This window comes from Neophocaena asiaeorientalis, unplaced genomic scaffold (assembly GCF_003031525.2).
Source record: "Neophocaena asiaeorientalis asiaeorientalis breed wild unplaced genomic scaffold, Neophocaena_asiaeorientalis_V1.1 scaffold82, whole genome shotgun sequence".
Taxonomy (NCBI): domain Eukaryota; kingdom Metazoa; phylum Chordata; class Mammalia; order Artiodactyla; family Phocoenidae; genus Neophocaena; species Neophocaena asiaeorientalis.
Genome location: NW_020173068.1, coordinates 1,822,063 through 1,840,157, shown reverse-complemented (window position 1 = coordinate 1,840,157; position 18,095 = coordinate 1,822,063). Strand labels below are relative to the sequence as shown.

Here is an 18,095-nt window from a genome sequence, read left to right as displayed (position 1 = left end):
CCCCTGGGCTTTTTTTTTTTTTTTTTTTTTTTTTGCTGTACGAGGACCTCTCACTGTTGTGGCGTCTCCCGTTGCGGAGCACAGGCTCTAGACGCGCAGGCTCAGCGGCCATGGCTCACGCGCCTAGCTGCTCTGCAGCATGTGGGATCTTCCCGGACCAGGGCACGAACCCATGTCCCCTGCATTGGCAGGCAGACTCTCAACCACTGCACCACCAGGGAAGCCCCGCCTTGTGGCTTTTTAAAGCTGAGCCTGGAGCACGCTTCAGGCCTGCTGCCCGTGCAGGACATTTTCTCAGCTGGAACTTGGTGAGAAATCTGTCTTGTACGTCACCTCCAAACTAATCTCCAATCAAACACTGCTTTATGGAGAGTAAGAGTCTCATCAGACCCAAGCCACTCATCCTGGCCTTCATTCAAGGCTTCTTACATCCTGGATCTTACATGCTAGATCCTTTTTAGTCTTTTGTCCAACTACTGACCAGAAAGGATCTTACACCTCTTGCCTCCAGTCTCTTTCCACCCTCCATCTCCAAATGACCTACACATTCTTCTGTGAATACCTAAATTCCCTCCTGACCCTGAAATCTTCCTCAGGAACCCTGGTCAGCCTCCCACGGTGAAACATCTTAGCACTTGAAGATGAAGTCTTCAGTGAAGTCTCTGAAGGAAGAAGTCATGGGTTAGTACTACTACCGCTTTTATTATCCTCCCAGATCTCTGCATGGTTTATCCCCTTAAGATCTCTACTCAAAATGTCGCCTCTTCACCAATGGCCTCTATAAAACAATGGAACATTCCTTTACACGTATCAAAGTCTGATGTACTACGTATTTACTTGATTTTCTGTCTCCCCTAGGGTGTAAACTCCATGGTGGCAGGGACTTGGTTTTGTTTACAACTGTACCCCCAGCACCTAAAAAGATACTTGGCATGCAATAGGCACACAAAACCTCTTTTTTTTAAGTACACTTACAGTACCTTCACACTCACTTTTTTTTTAGTATTTATTTATTTATTTGTCTGCATCGGGTTTTAGTTGCGGCACGCAGATCTCTGTTGCTGTGTGCAGGATCTGCCTTGTGGCATGTGGGATCTTTTAGATGCAGTATGTGGAATCCTCAGCTGTGGTATGCGGGATCCTCAGCTGTGGTATGCGGGATCCTCAGCTGTGGCATGCAAACTCCTAGGCGCATCATGTGGGATCTAGTTCCCTGACCAGTGATCAAACCAGGGCCCCCTGCATTGGGAGTGTGGAGTCTTAGCCACTGGACCACCAGAGAAGTTCCCCCCCCCTTTTTTTTTTGGTGAATGGAAAAATTGATTCTGTAGCTTCTTGAACATTAACAGTTAAAGCTGATTCCTCATCCACAAAAGAAGATGTTAGATCATATGGTCTCCAAGGTGCCCGCTAGCTCAAAACATACCTATGTTCTCGGGGGCCCAAAACAGACCAGCTGAATTACATTGCTTAGTTTGGGTTCTGAGAAGATGAATAGATGCAGCTTTGGGCTCATTTCTCTGCTCACCCTCCCACCACCCCCACCAGTTCAATCTTCCTGTCTGTGAGGTGTCGGCAGTCTAAAATGAGTCGCCTGGGCCTCACACACATAAAATGATGCCAGCTGTCAGGGCCACACTGGCAACTTAAAGAACTAGTCTGACATTGGCAGAAGCTGGAACAATGCAATCAGGATAGTAAATCTGAGGTGAGGAAATGCAACAGCTTGTGGCACCCCAAAACTCTTTCAATCAATAGCATCTTGCCTCCTCATCCAAACAGTAAGTAGTGTCCTTTCCAGTGCAAAATTGGATGCTACCAGGCAGTGATGGGTGGCTGGGGATTTTCTAAGAGAAAGAGGAGGAAATAATGCTTAGAAAGCAGCAATGGAAAGCAAGGCAGACTTCAACCTTTAACACCCAACTAAACGATGTGTGGGTCATAGAAGCTATCATAATGGAAACTAGAATAAATTTGGAATTGAATTATAATGAAAGTATTGCACGCCAAAATTTGCGGAATACAGCTAAAGAAGTACTTAGAGGGAAATGCATATCAAAGGAGAAAAGTTTAAACCAATGAACCAACATTCATATTAAGAAATGAAACAGAGAACAGCAAAATAAAGCCAAACAAGTAGAAGAAAGGAAATAATAAATGTAAGAGCAAAAACTAATTTAAAAGAAAATAAACAGACAATAGAGAGAACCAACAAAATCAAAAGTTCATTGTTTGAAATGGTAATAAGATTAAAAACTTTCTGACAAGACTAATGGAAAGAAGTAAAAATAAATATTAAGGATAAAAAAATCACAACTACAGATGATGCAGAAAACATAAAAAATTCTCCAATTCAAATCTATACTATAAAATGTGAAAGCACAGATGAAATGAACAAATTCCCAGAAAACTATAACAAAAATGGTCCAAGAAAGTAGAAATCCTGAATAATCTGTGGCCATTATAAATTTGAATTAATAATTTAAAATATGCTTTCAAGACTCTTTGTTCTTGGTGTTTTGCTGGTTTATTACAATGGGTGAAAGCCTGGATTTCTTTTTATTTATCCTGCTTGAGATGCATTCCTGCACCTTTGGATCCATGCTTTTCATCAGTTCTGGGGAAACTGCATCCACCAGCTCTTCAAATATTGTTCTTCCTGGTGATGGTTAATTTTATGTTGTATACTTGACTGGGCTGAGGGGTGCCCAGATAGCTGGTAAAACACTATATCTGGGTGTGTTTGTGAGGGTGCTCCTGGAAGAGATTAGCATCTGAATTGAACTGAGTAAAGCAGATGGCCCTCCCAAACGTGGGTGGTCATCCTCCAATCCGCGGAGCACCAGAACAGAGCCAAAAGGTGAAGAAAGGGCAAATTAGTTCCATCTCTGCTTGAGCTGAGACATCCATTTCCTCCTCCCCTTAGACATTGGCACTCTGGGTTCTCAGGCTTTCAGTATCAGACTTGGGTCTATAACATCAGCTGCCTCCACCCCCATTCTCAGGCCTTCTGGCTCAAACTGAATTACATCATCCAGCTCGCAGCCTGCAGACCAAGGAACTTCTCGGCCTCCATAACCATGTGAGCCAATTCCTATAATAAATCTCTTATCTATATTTATATCTATATCTGTATCTATAGCTATATCCTATTGCTTCTGTTTCTCTGGAGAACCCTCACTAATACACTCCTATTTATCCTTTCTGCTTTCTGGGCAGAACAGAAGCTAGATTCTCTCATTCCACATTCTATATCTCCTAATCGCTCTTTCACCTCTTTATCTCTCTTTGTAGCATTCTGGATAAATTATTTGGTTAGATCTTCCAGTTCACTAATACTTTCTTAAGCCATGCCTAATTTGCTAATGAATCCATGCATTTCTTTTAAATTTCAACGCGTTTTTCATTTCTACAAATATCATATCTGTTCACTTCTGCCATGCTCCCCGAACGTGGCACAGATGAAGCCACATACCTCAAGAACAGGAACTGGCAATCCTTTTGCATAAATGGTCAGATAATAAATATTTTAGACTTTGTGGGCCACATATAGTCTCTGTCATAATTTTTTTTTTATAACCCTTTAAAAATGTGAAAATCATTCTTAGCTCTTAGGCCCTACAAAAACAAGCCACAGGCCAGATTTGGTCCCAGGGTCATGGTTTACTGACCTCTGCTCTAGAGGTCCCACACTCACCCCAATGCAATGGTCAGTGCAGCACAGGAAAGCTTATAGAGCATTCATGAGGGAAGGGTTAGGATAAAAGTTCCTCTGGTAATGAGCCTGGTCCTCTCAGCCTACGTGTGGCAGGCAGATGATCCCAAAGACCACGCATGCCTCAGTGAGGAAATACACTGGTGCCACACAGCATGGAACCAGTAGAGGCCTGACATAAGGAGACCCAGAGCTCAGAGATTTCAAGCACCTGGCTGAGATCAGTGTGTCTCAGAGGACAAAGTACACAGGTCCAGGGGCCAGTCCAAAGCAGCCATTTTACAGCAGGGATTGATGGGGTCCCAAGACACAGCACCAGATCCTGAGCACAGAGAACTAAGACACAGATCCTGAGCACAGAGAACTGAGACCCCCTTTTCCCCTGCAACTAGGGTATAAGAATGCTCCCATAAACCCTAGTGCAATTTTTTTTTTTTTTTTTTTTGCCGTACGCAGGCCTCTCACTGTTGTGGCCTCTCCCGTTGCGGAGCACAGGCTCCGGACACGCAGGCTCAGTGGCCATGGCTCACGGGCCCAGCTGCTCTGCGGCATGTGGGATCTTCCCGGACTGGGGCATGAACCCGTGTCCCCTGCATCGGCAGGCAGAGTCTCAACCACTGCGCCACCAGGAAAGCCCCCTAGTGCAATTTTGAAAAGACCTGAAGAAGAGAGGAAATCTGAAGGATTCTTAGCAGCCCTGTTTAAACCAGAAACAACTGAGATAACAGTAACTGACAAGTTTACACACTGAACATATTTTACAGGTTCCAACAACATTTAATCAGTAAACTGTCCATCTACTGCCACTGGAAGTTGAAAAATGAAATGCAAAACTGTTTCCTGTGTGAAACAAATATTTAGAGGTGTTCTGTCTACATGTGCAAGTTAATAGCTAACATGATAGAAATGAATCAGAGCAGCTGGGTGTGTAAAAAATGGGGTTTTAGTAGATTTTATGGGAAGTGATGGGAGAACTGAGACTCAACTGAGAATAGGTAAAATGAAATATTGTGATTAAAAAAAGTATCACTATTTATTGATAAGGGGGACAAAAGAACAAGATGAAAGTCCACTAACATTCGTTGAGTTCCTACTACATGCCAGGTACCACATCTGTGTCACATACTAGCTACCACACCTCACCTCTGTCACACCTGGCCTGTGTTCAGTAAAATGTTTGTTGACAGGATGAATGAATCCTCCATCTTCATTCTGCAAAAGAAATGAAAACTCAGGAAGGCTGGGCAATTAACTTAAGGTCACTTTGTAAGTAGCAGAGCTGGGATCTGAACCCAGGTTTGCTGACTCATTCATATTCACTGCTGCTTAAAAATCATCCCCAAATTTGGTGAACCTAACAAACAGCCCAAAGGCAAGGGAGATATGGTCTTTGACATCACATGCTACAGAGATGCCCATGGAGGTCAGGATTATGAAGTACCAGGGAAGATAGTTTAGTAGAGGGAGGTAAAGAAGCCAAAGAAATATTCTTACTGTTTATACCATGTCCCCATCTAATCAAAAGCTTTTCTGCCTCACTAGTGGAAGTGCACTTTTCTTCCTCACTAGTGGAAGTGTACTTTTCTTCAGCCACCTCTCTAAGTTAGCAAAGTATGACTCTCTAAGTCAAAGTATGACTCTAGTCAACTTTCAGCTCAGTGACTCTCAGGCTTTCTGTATTTAATCCACAGAAGTGTGCATTTATATAACTTATATATATGGTATATATATTTGTATATACATGTATATGTGTACATTTACATGTATACATATGTATGTTTGAGACAAAAGTTTTATAAATCAATACTCCTTACTCTATGTGATGTATTATTATTTCATATATTCTTTCATCCTACTTTTTTAATGCTGGCCAAGAATATCTAAATTAATTCTGCAATCCCATTTCAACTTCTCCTTTGAAACCCCCTACCTTAGTAGATAAGCACCTGTAACCCCAGGAATATTTAGGATTAAGTATAGAAGTATGAAGTAAATCAGTCATAGCATTAATGTTTTCCATTACATTTTTTAAAATTTATTTATTTTTGGCTGCATTGGGTCTTCATTGCTGCGAACTGCTTTCTCTAGTTGCAGCGAGCAGGGGCCACTGTTCGTTGCAGTGCGCAGGCTTCTCACGGTGGTGGCTTCTCTTGTTGCGGAGCATGGGCTCTAAGTGCGTGGGCTTCAGTAGTTATGGCATGTGGGCTCAGTAGTTGTGGCTCACGGGCTCTAGAGCTCAGGCTCAGTAGTTCTGGCGCACGGGGGCTAAGCTGCTCCATGGCATGTGGGATCTTCCCCGACCAGGGCTCAAACCTGTGTCCCCTGCATTGGCAGGCTGATTCTTAACCACTGCGCCACCAGGGAAGCCCTTCCATTACATTTTGGAAACTTCTATTTAATTTGGTAATTATAATGTTTAAGAGAATTTAATATTCTGATGTAATAGATTAATTTTGCAATTCCATTTTAAAATGTGAGATGGAGTGACTGATTCAGACTCATGACTGTAAGTGGATACATGTAACAAAATTCAAGCACATTTGCAAGCAATATTAAGACTATGCGATTTTAAGATTTAAGATTAAGTAAAGTTCATTAGGTTTTAAGAGTGAGCTCAGGGACTTCCCTGGTGGTGCCGTGGTTAAGAATCTGCCTGCCAATGCAAGGGACACAGATTCGATCCCTGGCCTGGGAAGATCCCACATGCCATGGAGCAACTAAGCCCATGCGCCACAACTACTGAGCCTGCACTCTAGAGCCCGTGAGCCACAACTACTGAGCCCTTGTGCCACAACTACTGAAGCCTGCACGCCAGAGCCCATGCTCCACAAGAGCAGCCACCGCAATGAGAAGCCCACGCACCGCGAAGAGTAGCCCCCGCTCTCTGCAACTAGAGAAAGCCCGTGCGCAGCAACAGAGACGCAACGCAGCCAAAAATAAATAGATAAAATAAATAATAATTACAAAAAAAAAGTGAGCTCCGTAATTGGATCTTGTCAAATAACTGAATTGCTTAAGAAAATACCTTAAAGTTATAAATACACGTTAGCTGTGGGAATTTAAGTTATAAAAAAAAATCCCCTTAAGATGACTTACTTTTAAATTTACCAGCATATATACCACTTTGGGGTAACCAGGATTTGGATTTATAACTCTAATATTAATTATTAAAGCAAAAGTAATTTCAAAATAGTCGCCCGAGTGCCCAAAAGCTGCCCCGAGGACACGGAAGCAGCTCCAGTTCACTTGGAGCTAACCGCGTGTTAAGAATTTAGGGCCGTGCACTAGGGCGAGCGACACGTGGCCCCGCAAAAGGAGCAGGGTTCTGCAGAAGCAGGGAAGGAGAAACCGACCTAGGAAGAGGTGGGATCATCGTTCTTTCTTACTTCAGCGCCTGACGCCCTTATTTTTAAGAAGAAATAAAAAACAATTTAAAAGCACGAAGCCAGCCACTAGGAATCACGATGCCTCAGGGTCTGCGCCAGCGCACCCCAGGCCCCGCTTCCGTCCCGGTAAGGAGGGGAAGGCGCGCGGACCCGGGGCTCCAGACAGGGTCGTCCCCAGTGCCCGGCGGGGCCGAAAGGGGTCATGCGGTCGCCTGGGTCCAGAGATCCCCGGCGCTGAGGACAGTGGGCTCCGCAATAGTTTCTGCCCGGAAGGATCGCCGCGGCCCCCGCGGGGGCCTCCAGCCCGGATTCCACAGAGCTCTGCTGCCCGTAATTTACAGGATGAAAACATGAGGGATTGGACAGTTATCCGGAAAAGAGCCTTTCCAAACCGTTTTGGCCCCTCTGCCCCGCGCATCCCCGGCAGCCAAGCCTCAGCCGAGGCCGGAAAAAGCCCGCTAGTCCGCACTCGCGCCCCAGCCCTGCGGGCCGTACCACCCCGGCGAACCCCCTCCGAAGGCACGGAAAGGTACAGTCCCCGGCCACTGATTGGCCGACGACGCGGGGGCGTGGCCTCCGGAGCCTGGTTCTGCGCTCCAGAACCCGCTCGCCGCAGTGCGAGCCGGGCCAGGAGCGAGCGCCATGGTGAGGAGTGGTTGCGGGTTGCCGGCGAGGCGGAGGCCATGGTTTGGGCCTGGGTTCTGGCCGGGGCCCGGGCCTCCCCGGGGAGCGAAGCCAGGCGAACGCGGGGGCCGCGCTGACGCTCGCGCCCCGGCTCCTTTTCCAGGTGCTGCTGCACGTGCTCTTCGAGCATGCGGTTGGCTACGCGCTGCTGGCGCTGAAGGAAGTAGAGGAGATAAGCCTGCTGCTGCCGCAGGTGAGTGGACGCGGTGGGCTCTCCCGGCCGCGCCGCAGCCCCTCGGGCAGCGCGGGCCCCAGCATGCACCGCGCACTCCCACGTGGCCGGCCGCGCGTTGCGGGGTGCGCTGTGCGCTACAGCTCAAGAGCAGGGGGTGCTTACCTGCATTCGTGATTAGAATCGTGTTAGAAGCATTTAAGAGTAAGTCTCCCGCATTCGAATTTGTGTGCACTGTCTACAAAATGCAGATTTTCATTTTTGCGTAAAGAGCAAATAAAACTCTATATGAAAAATGCAAAAATATAAGAAAGTAAGTCTCCCGGACTCCACCCCGTACCGATGAAGCGGAACCGGGATTTAGGGCCCGTGATCCGTTCATTTTTAAAGTGTTCGGTTGGTCCAGACCTGCAGCTGCTTTACTGCGCCCTAGAGGCAAGAGGGAGGGAAGGAAACTACTCATCGTCTTTCTCTCCCCCAGGTGGAGGAGTGCGTGCTGAACCTGGGCAAGTTCCACAACATCGTTCGTCTCGTGGCTTTTTGTCCCTTTTCCTCGTCCCAGGTTGCCTTGGAAAATGCCAACGCTGTGTCTGAAGGTGAGTTTGCCACTAAATATTTTAGGGAGATAAGCCTGCTACTGTTAACCTTTTAAATTGCACAGTCTAGGATGTAGGCCTTATTTCTTGTGGGCACTGTAGTGATAAGTGATTCCTAAATGAAATCTGGCAGGGGTGGGGGGCCTGGTATAATACTAGACCCAATCAAATGTGGTTTTCTGCTACTTTGTTCAATTGATTTTGATACCAAAAGCCAAGAGAAAGAGGTTTGGTCCCAGAAGGTAAATCCAGTACTAAATGCTCCTGTTGTGCTCCAGGGTGTTTTTTAAGCTTTCAGTAACGTATTTTATACTTACGTTATTGGGCCCGAGTCGTGTTCCTCCCATGGTTGATGCAGGCTTTGCAGTGATGACCTGAGTCTGTCAATCCCCTGAGTATGATCACTGATGTCTCCATGTCTCTGAGCAAAGCCTGAAGGGGAGGGCTCTAGGCACACCGTCCTAGCATGCTCTGCGAGACCAACGTAAGATCAGTCTGTCAGTGATCAGTTGAGGGGACAGGATTCCTTTTTATAATTTAAGCATCCTTCAGCATGTTAGTGGGATCTCTGTTCTTTGCCCTGAGGTGTTGTTCATGAGGACCTCCGCCTGCTCTTGGAGACTCACCTACCATCCAAAAAGAAGAAAGTGCTCCTGGGAGTTGGGGACCCCAAGATAGGTGCTGCTATACAAGAGGAGTTAGGGTACAACTGCCAGACTGGAGGTGTCATAGCCGAGATCCTTCGAGGTGAGACCATCTATTGACATTTTTGAGTTCTGGGTGGGGGTGTCTAGAAACTCATTAGGCTTAAGGTTGCTTTTTGGAAGCCCTCCTGCTTGGCTGGTGCCCATGGGTGCAGGAGCTAGCTCAGCCCTTCCTTGCTCACAGTCTTGTCCTCCTCCAGGAGTCCGTCTGCACTTCCACAACCTGGTGAAGGGTCTGACTGATCTGTCTGCTTGTAAAGCCCAGCTGGGGCTGGGACACAGCTATTCTCGTGCCAAAGTTAAGTTTAATGTGAACCGAGTGGACAATATGATTATCCAGTCCATTAGCCTCCTGGACCAGCTGGATAAGGACATCAATACCTTCTCCATGCGTGTCAGGTAAAGTGCAGGGGTGACCCCTTAGAAACAAGGTCTTGGGTCTGTGGTTTAGCTAATTTTGAATCTTGAAATCAGGACTGGCTCCTGTGGGTAGAACCACGTGGGGCGGAGCTGGGCCTCCTGGTGCTTACCACAGGCTGTGTTCTTACACTGACTGTATAGAAAGAGGAGGCAGAGTAAACGCACCTCATATACACCTCAGCCCAGGCCCTTTGCCTGGTCTGTATTGTGAATGGGGGGACATGGAGTTGAGGTTTTGGATCTGATTTGTTCCGGTTTCCTCCAGGCAAAGAGTAGATCTGGAGAGGGCTGAGGCTATAGCTTTGAGACATGGCAGCTGGGCCATGGAGTGATTGTGGCTCTTTGCAGGGAGTGGTATGGATATCACTTTCCTGAACTGGTAAAGATCATCAATGACAATGCTACATACTGCCGCCTTGCTCAGTTCATTGGAAACCGAAGGGAGCTGAATGAAGAAAAGTTGGAGAAGCTGGAGGAGCTGACAATGGATGCAGCCAAAGCTAAGGCTATTCTGGATGCCTCGCGGTCCTCCATGGGTCAGTATAGAGCCTGGCAGCCAAAATAAGGTACAGGGCTCTGAATACTGGGCTCCTGCATTCATACTTGATGTCCCTTAGGCATGGACATATCAGCCATTGACTTGATAAACATCGAGAGCTTCTCCAGTCGTGTGGTGTCTTTGTCAGAGTACCGCCAAAGCCTACACACTTACCTGCGATCCAAGATGAGCCAAGTAGCCCCCAGTCTATCCGCCCTAATTGGGGAAGCGGTGCGTCATGGGAAACCAAAAAATGGGGGATTAAGGAATTACCGTGTATATTTGTATTGCTGTATGTCCTGACCCATCATATCTTCCTCAGTTGTACTTGATGGGGAGGAGGTGAAGCAGGATTATGCAGTTGGTAGGTTGGCAATCCCAGCTTCTCTAATTCCTTGAATCCTTCTCCAGGTAGGTGCACGTCTCATTGCTCACGCTGGCAGTCTCACCAATCTGGCCAAGTATCCAGCATCCACAGTGCAGATCCTTGGGGCTGAAAAGGCCCTGTTCAGGTACCAGTGAGGGCACCTGCCCACACTCAGGTGCCACTTCTGGTGCCCACTGCTTGTTTGGGGATCACGGTGATGGTTGACCAGGGCTCCCTGACCTATACAGGCCTCTGCTATGGGGGTGATGGCCAGTCCTGGTGTCTGAGTGATTCCCTGGGCCCAGCACAGGGACCAACTTTCCAGGTCAGCGACATTGGATGCCTTCCCTCTGCCTCTGGGAGTGGTGGCTTGGCATGAGGTGGGGTAGAGACCCATCCCGGCCTGAGGCTTACCTGGAAACGGGGAAGAGGGGAAGGGAGGCGCTGCCTTAGCTAACACGGTTGAAATTTCTGATCTTAAAACTCTCCGCTGAATATTCTTCTCCCAGAGCCCTGAAGACAAGGGGTAACACCCCAAAATATGGACTCATTTTCCACTCTACCTTCATTGGCCGAGCAGCTGCCAAGAACAAAGGCCGCATCTCCCGATACCTGGCAAACAAATGCAGTATTGCCTCACGAATTGATTGTTTCTCTGGTATGGGTGGGGAAGTTGGCAGTTGGGAGGGAGGGAGGCTGACTACCCTAGCAGCTTCTACAATGATGGCAGTATTTTTCGTCAACAGCAGTTCACCTAGTGAGTGTTGATACTTTGGGTCTGAGTGAAGCTGAGGGTAGAGGGAATACTGGGGGTGGCGAGTGGTTTGTCCCTTTAGAGACTGACGTGCTATGTTTACTTACATGCATATCCAGAGGTACCTACCAGTGTATTTGGGGAGAAGCTTCGAGAACAAGTTGAGGAGCGGCTGTCCTTCTATGAGACTGGAGAGATTCCACGAAAGAATCTGGATGTCATGAAGGAGGCAATGGTTCAGGTCAGTTTGGGTCAGGTCAGGTGGGGAGAACCAGAGCTGGCTGTTGGAGTTGATGAACTGTCTTAGCCTGACCATGTAGAGTGGAGGCATAAAACTGATTTAATGAGCCTGATCCAATAAAGCCAAGAGAGAGACCTGGGGAACCAGAGGTCTTCAAGCCTCCTCAGCACTTTTCTTTGGCCAGGCAGAGGAAGCGGCTGCTGAGATTACTAGAAAGCTGGAGAAACAGGAGAAGAAACGCTTGAAGAAGGAAAAGAAGAGGCTGGCTGCGATTGCCCTGGCGTCTTCAGAAAACAGCAGTAGTACCCTGGAGGAATGTGAGGTCAGTAGTAGACAGCCCTTACCCCTGGGTGAAGATCTTAAGCCATAGGACAGAAAACAGCAGAACAGAGGATATGCCACCTCAAGTCAAGGTCTGGAATACAGGCTTTTGGACTGAAATAAGGATCTGAAACCTCTAAAACTACCTCTTGATTCTATAGGAAGGAGATAGGTGCTGAGAGAACTCGCTCAAGAGCCCAGAGCGCTGGTTTGTAGCAACACCTGTTCACTGGGCTAGTGTGTTCTGTCCTTGGCTGCTTCCCAGGAGTCCTCAACTGTGGGTAGTGTAAATTCCTGCTCTGCTTGTTCCCAGACATATCTAGAAATGGTAGCATTTCATACTGGGGGTTGAGGGCAGGGAGGGCTCCAGTGTGCTATGTTAGAATCATTCTCCCTGGGATTGTCATTGTGCCCAGTCTGCCAATGTTTCAGGGTCCACTCTGCAACTTGGTGTCATGATTCTTTTGCAACCAGCATGGTAGGGTTTTCTGTAAATTACTTATTGGGCTTAGATAATTGTGTATTCTCCCTACTTTTTAAGTGATTGGCCGGGCCGTGGGGGGTGGTGGTCTTATTGGGCTTAGATAATTGTGTATTCCCCCTACCTTCTAAGTGATTGGCCGGGGGGGCGGGGGGGGGGTCACCTGCCATACAATTTAAAAATCATCCCAGAAACACTGGACAATTTTAACACCATTTCTATCCACCAGTCTTTCTGCCCTGGGTACTTAACAGCTGGAATTCTAACGGGGTGTGTGCACGTGTTCATACAATGGATGACACTCTTTCATGCCCATTTTTCCCTTTCTGCCATCTGTCAGGAAACAAGAGGGTCCCCAAGAAAAAGAGGAAATTCTCTTCCAAGGAGGAGCCTCTTAGCAGTGGACCTGAAGAGGCTGCTGCCAGCAAGAACAGCAGCTCAAAGAAAAAGAAAAAGAAAAAGCTCCGAAAGCTATCCCAGGAAAATTAGAATGGACATTTCCCTAGTAGGGCATAACTACAGAGATATTTCCCAGCCCATCCCCTATAGCCCAATAAAAATAAAAACAAATTCACGAGTCATATCATGTCATATGTTTTATTGGACACCTTACATGGTGGGACCTATGGGTTGGACAGGGCACCAATGACCGCCTCAGTGAAGTCTTGGCAGGTGGCATAACCACCCATGTGAGAAGTTCGAACCTGTGGGGGAGAACTGTCATCACCTCTGTGGCCTGGGCCCCATCCCTAACCCCCCACCACCTAAGTTCCCTAAGGAAGCCAGCCCCAGACAACCTAGGCTCTGCCCAGAAGGTGATAATGGTCTACAGGTTTAGGGCTCTTCTCTGGTCCACTGTACTGAAGGGAGGTGTATGGTCCTTGTGAGGCTGGAGGGAATAAAGGGCTCTAGCCCCCATAGGGGTGCAGGTGGCCGATGACAGACTTGATGAAGTCGGTTGTGGTGCTGTAGCCGCCCATGTCTCGAGTCCGCACCTACAGCCACCACCGGCAACAGCCGTGGGGAAGAAAAGAGAGCCCATGAAGGCAGGGAAGTATGATGGAAATGGAATCCAAAGAGGGTGACAAGGCCAGAAAAAGAAGACAATGCAGCAGGATGCAAGGAGGTGGCCAGGTTTGGAAGAGCATGGACCCATCCATTCCTGTCTTTTGAGGGCCAGAGCCACTGTTCCGAGTTCTGCTGTGGCCTGGGCGAGGGTGGGAAGCTGAGCATGAGTGAGAAGGGAAATGCAGATTGGAGACAGGAGAAGGATGCCTCGGGGGAAATAGAGAAGACCAGGTGGAAGCACAGATGACTGGCAGGGGAATGGCGGATGAGGATGGGCTTCCAGGTGTGGAGGAAGTGGCACTGGTGCCTCATCCTGCCAGCTATCTCCCTCTGCTCCTCCATCTCCGCTTAGATAGGAAGCTGTAAGTTCTGCATTAAGATGGCCAATTAAAGTGCCAATGGATGGAGCAGGAAAGAGGGAATAGCAGATGGGAACTAGGAGGCAAAGGAGATCAAGAGGATGAAACAGCCAAGAGAAGGGAAATGAACAGCCCTGACAGGACTGGGGGAAAAGCAGAGAGCAGAGGCTCTTGGGACCTGGAGGGAAAGGAGGCCCCAACTCAGGTTCCCCAGAAAGTCCTGCCGAGACCCTAAACCCCACAGCCTTTCTAAACTCACCTTGCCGACTTTGATCACCTTCTTCACCGCATCTGCAATCGTGTTGGAATGATGCTCGAGACTGTCAATGTGGACAGAAAGAAACTGAGATTCCCCCCACATCATCCCCCTGATTTCCCCACCTGTGCTCCCCGAACAGCCAGCAGCCTCCCCGGGCCGACAGTGACCTACTTGAGATGCCGCAGCATGTTGGAAGCTGACAACAGCATGGCTGTGGGGTTGGCTATATTCCTGCCCACCGCCTGGGCAAATGGATGCCGGGCACCCTGTGGAAAGAGGAGCAGGCCAGAGTCACTGGGGGCAGACATTCTGCAGAAGCTGAGGTCAGGGAAGGGCATTAGGATGAAAGGTCAAGCCAGGAACACCGAGAAGATGTAAGGGTTGGGAGGACAGAAGCAGGCCAGGGTCACTTAGGAGGGGGATGCACTGGGGGAGAGCTATCAAGGGGACCTGAGGTCAGAAGAAGGGCACAGAGAGGGCTGAGGGAGGTGGTGACTTCACTCACCGTCTCAAAGACTGCATACTCTGCACTGTAGCTCTCACCAGGGACCACACCAGCTCCCCCAACCAGGCCAGCAGCCAGATTGTCAATAATGTTCCCATAGAGGTTGGGCATCACCAGCACATCAAACTGGTAAGGATTCTGCACCAGCTGGGGGCAAAATGTGGGCATGGAGGAGAGACGTAAATCCTATTCCCTGCCTTGCTCAGCACTGAGAACGGGCACACCGGGAGGGCCTCACCTGCATGCAGCAGTTGTCTATGATCATTGTCTCAAACTTGATCTTGGGGTACAGTTCAGCAACTTCCTCACAGCACTGCAGGAACAACCCATCCCCCAGTTTCCTGTCCATGGACCAAAGGGAACACTCAGCCGATAGAGTGCAGGGAGCTACCTTCCCATGAACCTACCCCATGCAAAGCCATGTCCCTCACATGATATTGGCCTTGTGGACAGCTGTGACCTTGCCCCGCCCCTTCTTAGTGGCATAGTCAAAGGCGAACTTTGCGATCCGCTGAGATTTGGTTCGAGTGACAATCTTCAGGCACTCAATCACGCCCCTCGCACTCTGCGTAAGAGAGAAGAAGCTGGGTGACACTAGAAAAAAGGGAAGGAGCTGTGCCTCTCTCCCCCCTTCACCCCTGCCCTCTGCGATTTCTAGGGCCTCACCTCGTGTTCCAGAGAGCTGTACTCCCCTTCTGTCTGCTCTCGAATAATCACCAAATCTAGATTGTTGTGTCGAGTCTTGTACCCAGGAAGTGACTTCACATGGACTACGTTGGCAAACAAGTCCAACTTACGCCTGGGGATGGGGCAGAGCCATGAGCACTGTGCCTGGTGCCCCAGTACCCCACTCACCCATGTCCTCCCACCACCTACCTCAGTCGCATATCGTAGGAGGCTAGTTCCCCCTTATACTCCATCGGGGTGTGGATCTTTCCTGCATAAACAAAGTTGAGGTGGGAGGGGGGGTGTTAGGCACAGGCCAAGCCCAAGGGAACCCAGATTGGTGTCCAATCCCCTCAGTGATCCCCCCCAGACTCCCATCTCCCACTCCCAAATGAGTGACATTAAATGCCTCTGGAGGCACGGGGCAAAGGAAAATAATGTAGTTAAAACCAGAAACATTTTGCCCACTGTTTCATTTCTAGTCACCAAATTTAATTTATGTTGAAACTTCAAAATGACCTAAAAGGACAGAAAATAATTTTCTCATGTTATCAAAGAGCCTGGGTTTCGGGACTTCCCTGGTGGTCCAGTGGGTAAGACTCTGCACTCCCAATGCAGGGGGCTCAGGTTCGATCCCTGGTCGGGGAACTAGATCCCACATGCATGCCACAACTAAAGATCCCGTGTGCCGCACCTAAGACCCAGTGCAGCCAAAATAAATAAATAAATTCAAAAAAAAAAAAAAGAGCCTCGGTTTAATAGGTTGAGAAACAATCTAGGGGATCCATGACCTTTCTTGATGTTTCTATGTCTATGTATTTGACATCTTCTCAACCAGCACTTACTGAATATCATGTGTCAGGCACTAGGGATATCAACCAAAAAACACAACACAAATTCCTGTCCTCAAGGGGCAAACAATGCATTGGGGGAAGACAGTTAATATGAAAGAAATGATAAATACCATGGGAGAGGTATTACCAACACGCACAGGAGCACAGAGAAGAAATTCCCTCTGGTAACATCAGGAAGTATCATAGAACAGCTGGCACTTCAGCCAGACCTTAGGTTGAGTGAGTCTACTAGGTTGAATAGTGAACCACCCAAATGATATGCCCATGTCCTAACCCCCAGAACCTGTAAATGTGACCTTATTTGGGAAAACAGTGTCTGCAGATATAATAAGTTAAGGATCTTGAGATGGAATCACACTGGATCCAAGTAGGTCCTAAACCCCACGACAAGTCCTTATACAAGAAAAGAAGGAGAAACAGATACACAGACACAGAGTAGAGAAAACCATATCAAGACAGAGACAGAGACTGAACTGATGTATCCAGAAGCCAAGAAACACCGAGGAATGCCAGCAGCTGCCAGGAACCACCAACAGCTGGAAGCGGCAAGGAAGGATTCTACCCAAGTCTTCAGAAGGAGCTCTGCCAACACCTTAATTTCAGGATTCTGACCTCCAGAACTGGTAGAGAATACATTTCTGTTATTTTAAGCCACCAGGTTTGTGGTAATTTGTTATGGCAGCCCTAGGAAACTAATACAGTGAGTGAGGAAGATTCTGACAGGTGGCACCAAAAGGAGAACACTGTGGCAGAAGAAACAGCAAAAGTCAAGACAGTACATGTATTTGGAAACTAATATAGTCTGGTGTGACCAAAGCACACAACAAGTGTTGTAGAAACAAAGGCAGAAAAGCTGAGGGTCAGCTCATAAAGAGCTTACTCTCCTACACTAAGGCTGGGCCTGAAAGTCATGCTGGTTTTTCCAAGAAAAGAGCTGTAGAGGATGGACTATAGGGGCAGAACTGAAAGCCAAAAAATCTAATGAGGTGATTACAGTAGGAAAGCAGAAGGGAAGACAAAAGAAAAGAAGCAGCTAGAAATGGCATTCTAGAAACACAGTTAACAAGACTTGGTGACCCATAATGTAGCCCCATGACAGACTACAAACTCATGGAGCCTTCCTGCATAGACAGCATGAGAGGCACACAATCTCTCAATTCCTGGGTTTCCAAGTGGGTTCCCACTGATGGCCACCAATCCAGTGGCGGGAGGTCGGGAGAGTTAATGTATTATGTGTGTGCTGAGGTAAGATTAATGAACATTTATTCGTTTGATTTTAACTAACATGGGTGGGGTAGCAAGGAGGCACGCATACCAATGATGGCCACCTTGTTCTCCTTCATGGAACTCAGCACCTGCTCCAGCTTCTCCTCAGATGCCATATTCTGCACCTCGCTCAGGTGATGCTCCTGGAACTCCACTGGGACAGAGGCAGCCTTCAGGGGCAGGTGTCAAAAATCGCAGGGTCAGAATCGAGTAAGTCCTTTCCAACCCAGTCCATCGCCCCTGCTGGCTGACTCCCCCAGGCCACTCACCTTGAACACCTCCTTGACAGCGTGCATCAGCTCAGGCCCCACGCCGTCTCCTGGTAGCATAGTCACGGGAAAGGCGCCCTCCACCCTCACGTCCTCGCCCTGCGAGCGGGGTCAGCAGAGCTAGAGCTGGGGCTGGGGCAGGAGTCCTGGGGTAGGCCAGGAGAGGAGGGGTCGGGGCGTGGGCCAGACCGGAGCCGGACTTGCACTTACCTGGCTCCGCGAGGCGGCTTGCGCTACGGCCGAAGTACACAGGCTCCTCCATGCCCCGGGATTCGGGGCGGCGACCAGCGTCTACGACAGTCACATAAACCTTTGAGGTCGGATCTGGGAGCCTCACGCCCCGAATACTTCGGTGAGCCCGGTACAAACCCGCCGCCCTCCCGCCTACCCCAGCATGCCCCGGGCCTCACTCGGGTCACCCAGCGGACACCGCCAAGGACCGCCATGCTCTCCACAGGAAGTCGCGGCGA

At 48.5% G+C, this 18,095-nt stretch overlaps 2 protein-coding genes and 5 non-coding genes across 9 annotated transcripts; 6 read left to right on the top strand and 1 right to left on the bottom strand.

The window, feature by feature from the left end:
* The first annotated feature begins 7,690 nt into the window (after positions 1–7,690).
* On the top strand, positions 7,691–12,471 carry NOP56 (NOP56 ribonucleoprotein). 2 transcript variants are annotated; one of them, XM_024743110.1, is made up of 12 exons: positions 7,691–7,746; positions 7,889–7,978; positions 8,439–8,553; positions 9,139–9,300; positions 9,458–9,656; positions 10,026–10,213; positions 10,295–10,446; positions 10,627–10,727; positions 11,092–11,240; positions 11,456–11,577; positions 11,762–11,899; positions 12,060–12,469. In XM_024743110.1, the coding sequence occupies exons 1-12, from the start codon at positions 7,744–7,746 to the stop codon at positions 12,075–12,077; spliced, it is 1,437 nt and encodes a 478-aa protein (XP_024598878.1). In that variant the 5' UTR covers positions 7,691–7,743; the 3' UTR covers positions 12,078–12,469. The 2 variants fall into 2 exon arrangements, with proteins under 2 accessions (XP_024598878.1, XP_024598877.1); XM_024743109.1 differs by having other exon boundaries at positions 11,762–12,471.
* LOC112398629 (small nucleolar RNA SNORD110) lies at positions 8,915–8,982 on the top strand. Its single transcript, XR_003003036.1, has one exon. It is a non-coding gene; the product is annotated as a small nucleolar RNA SNORD110 (small nucleolar RNA).
* Positions 9,771–9,902, top strand: LOC112398626 (small nucleolar RNA SNORA51). The gene has a single exon (XR_003003033.1). It is a non-coding gene; the product is annotated as a small nucleolar RNA SNORA51 (small nucleolar RNA).
* LOC112398627 (small nucleolar RNA SNORD86) lies at positions 10,790–10,875 on the top strand. The gene has a single exon (XR_003003034.1). It is a non-coding gene; the product is annotated as a small nucleolar RNA SNORD86 (small nucleolar RNA).
* Positions 11,298–11,368, top strand: LOC112398625 (small nucleolar RNA SNORD56). Its single transcript, XR_003003032.1, has one exon. It is a non-coding gene; the product is annotated as a small nucleolar RNA SNORD56 (small nucleolar RNA).
* LOC112398624 (small nucleolar RNA SNORD57) lies at positions 11,622–11,692 on the top strand. The gene has a single exon (XR_003003031.1). It is a non-coding gene; the product is annotated as a small nucleolar RNA SNORD57 (small nucleolar RNA).
* A 486-nt stretch (positions 12,472–12,957) lies between the features above and the next one.
* On the bottom strand, positions 12,958–18,093 carry IDH3B (isocitrate dehydrogenase (NAD(+)) 3 non-catalytic subunit beta). 2 transcript variants are annotated; one of them, XM_024743111.1, is made up of 12 exons: positions 18,036–18,093; positions 17,836–17,916; positions 17,626–17,724; positions 17,406–17,526; positions 15,447–15,507; positions 15,237–15,369; positions 15,002–15,135; positions 14,809–14,911; positions 14,571–14,717; positions 14,237–14,331; positions 14,066–14,126; positions 12,958–13,374 (listed from the first exon to the last, which is right to left on the bottom strand). In XM_024743111.1, exons 1-12 carry the CDS (start codon positions 18,069–18,071, stop codon positions 13,288–13,290), a joined length of 1,158 nt encoding a protein of 385 aa, XP_024598879.1. In that variant the 5' UTR covers positions 18,072–18,093; the 3' UTR covers positions 12,958–13,287. The 2 variants fall into 2 exon arrangements, with proteins under 2 accessions (XP_024598879.1, XP_024598880.1); XM_024743112.1 differs by having other exon boundaries at positions 12,958–13,083.
* Positions 18,094–18,095: the final 2 nt, after the last annotated feature.

Coding starts and splice junctions, on each gene's coding strand:
- NOP56 (XM_024743109.1), top strand. Junction 8,554..9,138: donor TGCCAACGCTGTGTCTGAAG/GTGAGTTTGCCA, acceptor CTTTGCCCTGAG/GTGTTGTTCATGAGGACCTC. Junction 10,447..10,626: donor CCGCCCTAATTGGGGAAGCG/GTGCGTCATGGG, acceptor ATCCTTCTCCAG/GTAGGTGCACGTCTCATTGC.
- IDH3B (XM_024743111.1), bottom strand. CDS start 18,071: ATGGCGGTCCTTGGCGGTGTCCGCTGGGTGACCCGA. Junction 17,917..18,035: donor GTGTCCGCTGGGTGACCCGA/GTGAGGCCCGGG, acceptor TGACTGTCGTAG/ACGCTGGTCGCCGCCCCGAA. Junction 17,725..17,835: donor AAGCCGCCTCGCGGAGCCAG/GTAAGTGCAAGT, acceptor CCCCGCTCGCAG/GGCGAGGACGTGAGGGTGGA.